The 11,144-nt window shown below is 51.2% G+C and overlaps 2 protein-coding genes across 5 annotated transcripts in view; both read left to right on the top strand.

Moving 5' to 3' along the window:
- The window catches only part of KCTD21 (potassium channel tetramerization domain containing 21), a 13,233-nt gene extending 9,327 nt beyond the window's left edge, over nt 1–3,906 (top strand). For all 3 annotated transcript variants that reach the window (XM_011938913.1, XM_011938915.1, XM_011938914.1), the window contains one exon: nt 548–3,906. In XM_011938913.1, the coding sequence (XP_011794303.1) occupies nt 577–1,359 (783 nt within the window). In that variant the 5' untranslated portion in view covers nt 548–576 and the 3' untranslated portion in view covers nt 1,360–3,906. The remainder of the gene's footprint in view (nt 1–547) is intronic.
- Nucleotides 1–11,138, top strand: part of LOC105509618 (BTB/POZ domain-containing protein KCTD21) — a 20,267-nt gene extending 9,129 nt beyond the window's left edge. Inside the window, exons 2-3 of one of the 2 annotated variants that reach the window (XM_011938912.1) lie at nt 7,450–7,695; nt 10,246–11,138. In XM_011938912.1, coding sequence (XP_011794302.1) covers nt 10,275–11,057 — 783 coding nt within the window. In that variant the 5' untranslated portion in view covers nt 7,450–7,695; nt 10,246–10,274 and the 3' untranslated portion in view covers nt 11,058–11,138. Of the gene's footprint in view, nt 1–7,449; nt 7,696–9,070; nt 9,114–10,245 lie in introns of those variants that run through there. The other variant, XM_011938911.1, reaches the window with a different exon arrangement.
- Nucleotides 11,139–11,144: the final 6 nt, after the last annotated feature.

An 11,144-nucleotide genomic window follows, 5' to 3' on the forward strand; every position in this document is an offset into this window, starting at 1 on the left:
AGTAGAGATGGGGTTTCACCATGTTGGCCAGTCTGATCTTGAACTCCTGACCTCAGGTGATCCCCCCGCCTCAGCCTCCCTAAGTGCTGGGATTACAGGCGTGAGCCACCGTGCCCAGCTGATACAACTATTATGCAAGCAAATATATGTATAAACACGTAGCATAGCTTTCAGTCCAGGCACGTTTTCCTTTCTTTCTTTAGACCAGTGTTTCTCTATTCTAACTGAACATTTAGAATCACTAAGGGAACTCTTTCAAAACACCAGTGCTGGGGCAGTATTCCAGACCAATTAGAACAGAATGTCGGCAGGGGGACCCAGGCTTTAGGGGTCCTTTCCTTTCTTTTCCTGTTTCCTTTTCCCTTTCTCCTTTCTCCCTAGTGAAGCTAATGTACTTTGCACAGTGTTAACAATTATCACCCATTCATCAGGTATTAATTCATTTCAATCCCAAGGGCATAGGCTTGATGTACAATAAGGAGTTAAGGACTGTGAGTTCTCAGATGAGGTTTGGTTATAGTCATTTCTCACTTGTCACCCTCTCCAGGGCCACTTCCAGCAACCCAGTCTCCTGCCATGTCCGACCCCATCACGCTGAATGTTGGGGGGAAGCTCTATACAACCTCATTGGCAACTCTGACCAGCTTCCCTGACTCCATGCTAGGTGCCATGTTCAGCGGGAAGATGCCCACCAAGAGGGACAGCCAGGGCAACTGCTTCATTGACCGTGATGGCAAAGTGTTCCGCTATATCCTCAACTTCCTGCGGACCTCCCACCTTGACCTACCTGAGGACTTCCAGGAGATGGGCCTGCTCCGCAGGGAGGCTGACTTCTACCAGGTGCAGCCCCTGATTGAGGCTCTGCAGGAGAAGGAAGTGGAGCTCTCCAAGGCCGAGAAGAATGCCATGCTCAACATCACACTGAACCAGCATGTGCAGACGGTCCACTTCACTGTGCGTGAGGCGCCCCAGATCTACAGCCTCTCCTCGTCCAGCATGGAGGTCTTCAATGCCAACATCTTCAGCACCTCCTGCCTCTTCCTCAAACTCCTTGGCTCTAAGCTCTACTACTGCTCCAATGGCAATCTCTCCTCCATCACCAGCCACTTGCAGGACCCCAACCACCTGACTCTGGACTGGGTGGCCAATGTGGAGGGCCTGCCAGAGGAGGAGTACACCAAGCAGAACCTCAAGAGGCTCTGGGTGGTGCCTGCCAACAAGCAGATCAACAGCTTCCAGGTCTTCGTGGAGGAGGTACTGAAAATCGCTCTGAGCGATGGCTTCTGCATTGATTCTTCTCACCCACATGCTCTGGATTTTATGAACAATAAGATTATTCGATTAATACGGTACAGGTAAAAGGACCCCAATAGCATTAGAGACGGGAAGTCCCAAGAAGCTCATGTCAGCCAGGTCTTGGAGGGCATCTCGCCAGTGGTGCGAGGCAGGGGACTGTACTAATCTGTATTAATTGTGTAGCAGGACTTGATTCCCCCCACGATGAAGTCCACCTTTTGGAATCCATTGTCCTCTGAACAGAACCACCTTTTTTCTTGCCATTTTGAGCTGCAGATGGGCTATTGTGACAAGTGAAGAGTCAGCTGATGTGTACTAAAGGAGGCCACAGGAGGATTTTCCAGCCAGGACAAAGGAGTGGCAGCTTTCTCCTGGGCTCCACCCATCTGTACCACTAGCCAGTGCCGTGTTTATCCATCTGCAAGAAGGCTCTGCTGGAGAGGATGGGATAAGAACAAGAGGCTACCTCCAGTTAACCAGGACATAAAGTCCCCAGCAGTTCCTGTCACACCTGCTCCTCCCTCCCTAGGGTGCATCCATAATTGTGGATGTTTGCCCAGGGGTGACCGTGTTTGGCTGGCTTGGAATGCCATGCATTCTCAGAGCCCTGTTAGTGTCCCCTCCTGGGGGACAGAGATGAGGTGTGGCAAGGTCTAGAGGAATGAGTGTCCAGGCAGGGTTCAGAAGGTAGGAATGTGCCTCTTGATGGGGCTGAATCAAGGGATTCCTGGCTTCAGAAAGGGTCTGCTGTCTCTGCAAAGATGTGCAAGAGTCTGGAGCCAGTGTAATGAAAGGCGCTTCCAAATCCAGTCTGTCGCCTGACTTTTGTCATTGTTTTCCCAAAAATTTGAGGTATCATTGAAACAGGTCATTTTAAACAAATATATTATGGATTCTCAGGGTTAGAAATAATTCGATGATTGCTTAGTCCTCCCCCACCCCTAGAACACCCCAGCACATCTGAGGATGAGCGCTTCTCCCTGGGTACCAGCAAGTGATCACCTTGGCCTGCTTGCGTACCTCAGCTCATAGGTAGCGCGCCATCCCCAAGGCAGCTCCTGCCATGTTTGGACGGTGCTGACTGTTAGACAGTTCTTCCCTATATTGAGCCAAAATCTGTTCTGCCACTTGCTGGATCTTGGTGGCAGACCTTCGCTTTCACCCAGTTACATATCTTTGCTTTCAAAATAGTCACCTTGAGAGGCCAGAAATTTTTCTGAAAACATTATTACTCAGAATTCAGATTCCCCTCTGGGATCTGTCTTCAGAATCAAAGTTAGCTGTTTTCAGTCCCTGTAAGTCAGTCCCCTTTTGTTATAGCTTCATCTCGTTTGTAATCCCCACTTCACCCACCTTCCCCACAAGCTATGGTTCCATATGCCTTTTGACCATTTTCTGTTGGAAAAGGAAGATTCGCGGCCCCTGAGGAGATCCAGAGGAAAGAGACAGGGTCTCCAAGCGTGCTGTGCAGCAAGGAGCCCAGGAGTGGTGTGGAGCATAATAGCGCCCTTAGGGTAAATGTGCGGCCCCTAAGACCCTGCCCTCGGGAAGGCGGCCTTCCCCTGCAGTCCTGTGTCCTACCCCTAGGTCTCTGTGGGGTGCCATCCAGGGCAAGCAACCCAAGCACTGCTTCCCACTGGGTGATGAGCTGTGCAAGCCTCCAAACTGCACGTCATGATTCATCCCTAAAGTGAGTTTGGCCTTGAGAGTCCCAGGGTCCTCCCCCCTGGGCAGGGGTCCTCAGACAAAGCCAAGGAAGCCTGGTGACACGGGCACCCATGGGAGATGGGAGATCTATGGAAAGGGGTTTCCCATAGATAAGCCCTGTGAGTAGGGAGCTTGTGCACTGGGCCATGGGCAGAGCCAATTCCCTTGAGCAGTAAAGGCCCTTTCCCCCCTACAGTGGGACCCAGGAGTCTCTCTGACAGCTTTTCTGCCAGACGCAGTGGCTCATGCCTGTAATCCCAACACTCGGGAGGCTGAGGCGGGAAGATCACCTGAGGTCAGGATTTCAAGGCCTGGCCAACATAGTGAAACCCCACCTCTGCTAAAAATACAAAAAGTAGCTGGGCATGGTGGCAGGCGCCTATAACCCCAGCTATTTGGGAGGCTGATGCAGGAGAATCTCTTGAACCCAGATAGTAGAGGTTGCAGCAAGCTGAGAGTGTGCCATTGCACTCCAGCCTGGACGGCAGAATGAGACTCCATCCCAAAAACAAACAGCTATCCCAGGCCAAGAGTATTAGGGAAAGCCCCTCATGGAGAACCCAGTTTAGACCAAGTAGCAAAAGCTGTGGTCACAACAAAACAATGTGAGGAAGAAATCTTACAAATCACCACTGCCCTTTTTCCTTTTCCATAAAACTGTCCATCTTTTCGGTGCTCCCTAATCCAAGCAGCTTGACTTTAGAGAAATTGCAGAAGCAGTGAAGCCACTAACATGCTGTGTGACTTTATGTAAGTCACTCACCTCACTGAGCCACCTCCATTTCTTCATCTGTGAAATGGGCATAACAGTAATACATAACCCTACCTACCTCACAGGGCTGTTGTGAGGATCAAATGAAATAATGTACGTGAGAATACAGTATAAATGATAAAGGACTGTTATTCTTCTGTGTCTGCTTACAACGGGGAAAGACACTGGTCTTGAGTCACAGTGACTTGGGTTTGAATCCAGAGCTCCAAGGCTCTGTAACCTTGGACAAGTCACTGAACGTCTCTGATTTGTTTCCTCATCAGGCAACAACCCCTTACAGGGTTATGCAACTTAAACGAGCTGGTGTCTGTGAAAATTCCGAGCTAGGCCTGGCACCCAGGAGCTCAGTGCTCTTGCAGGAAGTAGTCAGGGTGGACTCTTGGCGGGGGATTAGGAGTCCCAGGAGAGCAGAGTTTAACAAGCCCTTACGGAGCACTTGCTGTGTCAGTCCTGAGGACGGGAACAGCCACGAATAAGCTCAGCTAAGTTCAGCCTGGAGAAAGTTTAGAGCTTCACACAGTGTGCTGTGGGAACTCAGGGAAAGGGCTCACTTCTCAGAAGGAGGCTTGTGGATGGCCAAGGTGGGCCTCTGAGGGTAGGCCAGCCTTAACAGAATAAGCAAGAGAACGCCATGGGCACAGGGAATAGCAGGAGCAGAGCTGGCAGCCAGGAAGGGAGGGCAAGCAAGGGCGGGTGTGCATTCACACCACCGCTGCACCAGCAGCGGGAGGGGGCACGCAGTGCAGTCTCATTGCCCGCATCCAGGTTAGGTGAACTGGGCCTTCTGCTTGGCAAAAATGTGAGAAAGACGGAGAACAAATGCACAGCAGTGATGGCAGCACCATCGGTGGACGGGTGAGTCTGAGTGCGAATTGTGAGCAGGGATGTGCTTCTTGTGAGCCCCTCACTGTCCTGGGTGAGATCTTGTGGTGATCCTACCTGGACTCAGTTTACCCTTTTATGCCGCCGAGGGCTCCATCCCAGCTGAAGGAGCAATGCCAGGAACACAACACTTGTCAGCTCTCAGTTCCTGCCCTAGGTGTGGTCCCATGCATGTAGAGGGACAATTAGAATGGGTGCCTAAGGGAACCCTAAGCACCCACTGGTGTGACTACTTCATGAGGACCACCACCAAACAGGGGCCCTGCGTGCTTGAAGGCAGCAGCAGGCACCACTCCGTGACCTCATGCCCTTAGCACCTCCAAAAGCCCTCCACCCTCTTAAGAAGGGCCTAGCCTCATGACCGTGGTCTGCCTTTGGGCCAGAGCTCCCAGTGCAGGGGTGGCCAAGGTCCCCACTTGCCCACACCTCAGAATGTGCAGCCTAGGATGCAGCCACTCTGTTTTGTAAACTGCAGCCTAAATCACACAGCATTTGTGTAACCACCCGTTTATTCACTCCAAATTTCTAGCTTCCTTTTACAAATTACTCTTAAAACAGTCTGACTGGGAGGCCGAGGCGGGCGGATCACGAGGTCAAGAGATCAAGACCATCCTAGCCAACATAGTGAAACCCCATCTCTACCAAAAATACAAAAATTAGCCGGGCATGGTGGCAGGCGCCTGTAATCCCAGCTACTTGGGAGGCTGAGACAGGAGAATAGCTTGAACCCGGAAGGCGGGGGTTGCGGTGAGCCCAGATCACACCACTGCCCTCCAGCCTGGCAACAGAGTGAGACTCCATCTCAAAAAAACAAACAACAACAACAACAACAAAATCATCAGGCTAGGTCTAGTCACCTGTAATCCCAGGTGTTTACAGATCAAACCTGTAATCCTAGCACTTTGGGAGGCCAGGGTAGGTGGATCACCTGAGGTCAGGAGTTCGAGACCAGCCTAATGAACATAGTGAAATCCTGTCTCTACTAAAAATACAAAAATAGGCCAAGCATGGTGGTGCATGCCTGTAATCCTAGCTACTTGGAAGGCTGAGGCACAAGAATTGCTTGAACCCAGGAAGCGGAGATTGCAGTGAATCGAGATCACACCACTGCACTCCAGCCTGGGCCACAAAGCAAGAATGTCTAAAAATAAAAATAAAAAAATCAGTCTGTCATCAGTGGGGGCTTAGCCAAGGTCAGTCCTGGGCCAATTTCTTGGCCCAAGAAATTTCAGCCCATCCCTTTCCTGAATTGCAGTCTCTCCACATTGACCGCCTACATCTGCCTGTGTCCCAGGGGGCTCTGGGCTGATGGGGGTGGGTGGCTGTCTGGGAAACGAGGCTTGTGATCAGTTCCGGGAGCAAAACAACCTTGATAACAGGCCCATCAAAGGGAGGGACGGGACTCTGGCAGCTCCATCTGCCCAGACGGCCTGGTGACCTCAGTCTCCTTCAGAACCTTCGGGACAGTGTGGCACCAACCGAGCTGTGGAAATAGTCCGGTGACACACTCACCCCAGTCTGAGGCACAGGGACCAATGGGGGCTCACTGAGCAACTCATAGCACACAGGACCCCACCTGACACAAAGGACAGCAAAACAAGCTTTGAGGCAGGGCTGCCTGGCTCTGACGCTCATGAAGAAGTGCACGCTCAGCCTGCTCTATCTGACCCTTTCCACTTGTTTTCCTGGTCCCATTTCCTGCCAGATTCCCTGCCACTCCCACCGTCCCACCACCAAAACACAGGAAACAACCTTTGTCAACATTTCCAGGTTAGTTGGCAGCCCCAGAGTGTTCTAGCCCATTCACTTCCTTATGCCAAGTCCCTCTCCAAAGTCTGGGTTCCCCTTTACCAAAGAGTTGGGCAAAGGCCTTGTTGAGCCACATTTGAAATCTCTAGGGATCCTGCCAGCTAAAGAGCAAAGGTTAATGTGTTATGATATGGGTACCCCTCCCCAGCCCTAATCAGTTCACTTTATACATCCTATGTTGGATTTGTTTACTCGACACCCTTTCGCTTGACACCTTGTATTAAGTTGCCAAGTGCCTTCACATCCACAGTTTCCTTTCACAGAACCACAGGATAGGTCTTGCCATCCCACACTTGTCTGGGCCTCCCTTTACCACTCTGTCTTCACAGCTCATCCTTCAACACTGTGTAACTTAACTCTACCCAGTAGAGTCAGTCCCGGCCCAGGCTGTGCCATCCTATACCTGGTGAGGACTTTCATCACCACACCGCACTTGTTCATAGCTAGTGCTGCACTGGTAAACAAAGCCCTGATCTATAGTATGGGCCAATTTCATCTAAATATCATCACCATCGTCAGTTTCCAATAAATACCGTCGGCCAGGTGCAGTGGCTCACACCTGTAATTCCAGCACTTTGGGAGGCCAAGGTGGGCGGATCACCTGAGGTCAGGAGTTCAAGACCAGCCTGACCAACATGGAGTAACCCTGTCTCTACTAAAAATACAAAAATAAATTAGCCTGGTGTGGTGGTGTGCGCCTGTAATCGCAGCTACTTGGGAGGCTGAGGCAGGAGTGTCGCTTGAATTCTGGGAGGCGGAGGTTGCAGTGAGCTGAGATCGCACCACTGCACTCTAGCCTGGTGCGAGCGAGATTCTGTCTCAAAAAATAATAATAATAATAATAAGGGCTTAGAGGACTGAGCTCTGTGACTCAATAGGTAAGGGGAGATCACCACAGAGAGCTCCCTATACTGGGAGCAGAAGACCTGCCTGCTGGCCAGCGTCTGCCCTGACTGCCTGTACAACTGTGCTGCTCTCCCCAGACAAATGACTGGGAGCCATGACGTCATCGGGGGCACAGGAAAGCAGGTGCTCTGCTGCTTTTGCGAGCAGAGAAATAGGAGTTTGAGCACCTATCCAGGGGTCCCAGGGAATGCCCTGTTGCTCCTGACCACCCCTGCCTGTAATGCTCTGAGCACTTCAGCACTAATGCATGGAAGAGATAAGGGTCTGTGGACCATGGAACTGTCCGTGTCCTCTCTGACACCTGCTCCTTTTCCTGCCATGGAGTTGAGCCACTTCACAGAGCCTGGGCCTGAAACCCAGTGTTGGGAGGGGGTGTTTGTTTTCGAGGAGAAAGAGAGACTGAAACTAGAACATCCACATTTCTATCCAGAAAGAATAAAAAGAGGGTAACAGGGAAGAAGATTCTGGACCACTCCTGGGTCCAGCTCCTGCCTGGGCCCTCTGGAGACAGAATTGGCCAGATTCAGCGCTGAGTCACAGCGCCCTCCCCAGTTGCTGCCTGGCAGTCAGTCTCCACAGCAGCAGCCACGCCCCCAGCGGCGGCTCGCCCACACCTCTGTGGGACCTCCCCACCGTCTCACAGCCCATCTGCTCCAGGCTTCTACTGACAATTTTGTATTTCACATGGGCTCATTTCTCCTCAAACACTCCAGATGGGGAATGCCTTTCTACAATATCAAAGTGCCCTGTTAGACTGGGGAGGACTCATGAGGGGACATACCCCCGCCAGAGAGTCGAGCATGGCAGCCGAATATCTCACACTGGCATGGCCCCCATCCTCTGGAGAAAGAAGTCAGTGCAGTCAGCCTCTTCAGGAGGCAGAAATGAGAAGTTCTCGCCACCCCTGCTGGGTGACTTTGGGGAGGTGCCTCCTCAAACCTCTGTTTCTCCATCTAGACAGTAAGCATGCTTGGCAGGATGGGTTTTTGTTTGTTTGTTTGTTGAGACCAGGTCTCACTCTGTCTCCCAGGCTGGAGTACTGTGGCGTAATCACGGCTCACTGCAGCCTCGACCTCCCATACACACTCAAGCGATCCTCCCACCTCAGCCTCCCAAGTAGCTAGGACTACAGGTACTCGCCACCACACCCTGCTTTGTTGTTGTTGTTGTTGTTGTTGTAGAGACAGGGTTTCGCCATGTTGGCCAGGCTGGTCTCGAACTCCTGAGCTTGCCTCGGCCTCCCAAAGTGCTGGGATTACAGGCGTGAGCCACTGTGTCTGCCAGTCAGATAGTTTTTGATGGACCAAGGTTCATTCCCGATGGTCTCCCACATCTTCTACCTGTCTTGTCACTGTGCCTTCATTCTCTCTTGTCTCCTCTACCAGCACAGGCTCTTCTGGGGGTAATCCTGGGGCCAGTTTCTGTTGGCATCCCTACCTGCCATGTCGGGGAAGGATGACCGAGTCTGTCCACAGGCTGGCTCTGGGGATGGTATAGTGTTGGAAGCCGCAGCTGAGATCTCCTGTTTTCTAGAATATGTGGTGAAGGAGATGCGCCAGCCATAGATGCTGACAGCTGGGAGATCGGGGGGCTTTGTTAAGGAGTGGATGGATTACCTTCAGGAGGGTGCTCTGACAGAGTCCTGCATTTGCACTGACCTTGCAGCCAGTTTCAGAGAAGCTTGGGGTGTTATGACAGCAAAGGATGGGCCACCAGGAGCCAAGAGCATCTTCATGGCAAGGCAAGTCAACATGGAAGCAGTGAAAGTCTAGAAAGAATTGTCATTTGCAGTCCGGACAGCTGAGTGACCCACTGTGGGCCTTGAAGATAGATGGAAATGACACTAATCATGGCCATTCATTGTCAAATCTTTGAGAGAAAAATAATTAAATTCAGCAGCATCATTGGTACAGAAGGAGGAGCACTGAGCCTGGAGTCATAAATCTCAGACCATTTGTTGAGTACTTAGAACATACCGATCTTTGGCTAGTAAGCATTTACACATTTTTCTTTCATATAAAGGAAACTGAGTTTGAATCCTGGCAAGGCACTTCGCCTTTCTGAGCTTGAGGAATGAATCCTGGCACAGTTTTCCTCATCTGCATGACAGGGATGGATGATTATATTGTCTATGTCAAAAGATGATACAACTTTTTTTTTTTTGAGACAGAGTTTCACTCTTGTTGCCCAGCCTGGAGTGCAATGGCGCAGTCTCGGCTCACTGCAACCTCCGCCCCCTGAGTTCAAACGACTCTTCTGCCTCAGCCTCCTGAACAGCTGGGATTACAAGTGCCTGCCACCATGCCCAGCTAATTTTTGTATTTTTAGTAGAGATGGGGTTTCACCATGTTGGCCAGTCTGATCTTGAACTCCTGACCTCAGGTGATCCCCCCGCCTCAGCCTCCCTAAGTGCTGGGATTACAGGCGTGAGCCACCGTGCCCAGCTGATACAACTATTATGCAAGCAAATATATGTATAAACACGTAGCATAGCTTTCAGTCCAGGCACGTTTTCCTTTCTTTCTTTAGACCAGTGTTTCTCTATTCTAACTGAACATTTAGAATCACTAAGGGAACTCTTTCAAAACACCAGTGCTGGGGCAGTATTCCAGACCAATTAGAACAGAATGTCGGCAGGGGGACCCAGGCTTTAGGGGTCCTTTCCTTTCTTTTCCTGTTTCCTTTTCCCTTTCTCCTTTCTCCCTAGTGAAGCTAATGTACTTTGCACAGTGTTAACAATTATCACCCATTCATCAGGTATTAATTCATTTCAATCCCAAGGGCATAGGCTTGATGTACAATAAGGAGTTAAGGACTGTGAGTTCTCAGATGAGGTTTGGTTATAGTCATTTCTCACTTGTCACCCTCTCCAGGGCCACTTCCAGCAACCCAGTCTCCTGCCATGTCCGACCCCATCACGCTGAATGTTGGGGGGAAGCTCTATACAACCTCATTGGCAACTCTGACCAGCTTCCCTGACTCCATGCTAGGTGCCATGTTCAGCGGGAAGATGCCCACCAAGAGGGACAGCCAGGGCAACTGCTTCATTGACCGTGATGGCAAAGTGTTCCGCTATATCCTCAACTTCCTGCGGACCTCCCACCTTGACCTACCTGAGGACTTCCAGGAGATGGGCCTGCTCCGCAGGGAGGCTGACTTCTACCAGGTGCAGCCCCTGATTGAGGCTCTGCAGGAGAAGGAAGTGGAGCTCTCCAAGGCCGAGAAGAATGCCATGCTCAACATCACACTGAACCAGCATGTGCAGACGGTCCACTTCACTGTGCGTGAGGCGCCCCAGATCTACAGCCTCTCCTCGTCCAGCATGGAGGTCTTCAATGCCAACATCTTCAGCACCTCCTGCCTCTTCCTCAAACTCCTTGGCTCTAAGCTCTACTACTGCTCCAATGGCAATCTCTCCTCCATCACCAGCCACTTGCAGGACCCCAACCACCTGACTCTGGACTGGGTGGCCAATGTGGAGGGCCTGCCAGAGGAGGAGTACACCAAGCAGAACCTCAAGAGGCTCTGGGTGGTGCCTGCCAACAAGCAGATCAACAGCTTCCAGGTCTTCGTGGAGGAGGTACTGAAAATCGCTCTGAGCGATGGCTTCTGCATTGATTCTTCTCACCCACATGCTCTGGATTTTATGAACAATAAGATTATTCGATTAATACGGTACAGGTAAAAGGACCCCAATAGCATTAGAGACGGGAAGTCCCAAGAAGCTCATGTCAGCCAGGTCTTGGAGGGCATCTCGCCAGTGGTGCGAGGC

Source organism: Colobus angolensis, unplaced genomic scaffold, assembly GCF_000951035.1.
Source record: "Colobus angolensis palliatus isolate OR3802 unplaced genomic scaffold, Cang.pa_1.0 Scaffold179, whole genome shotgun sequence".
In the NCBI taxonomy this organism is placed as follows: domain Eukaryota; kingdom Metazoa; phylum Chordata; class Mammalia; order Primates; family Cercopithecidae; genus Colobus; species Colobus angolensis.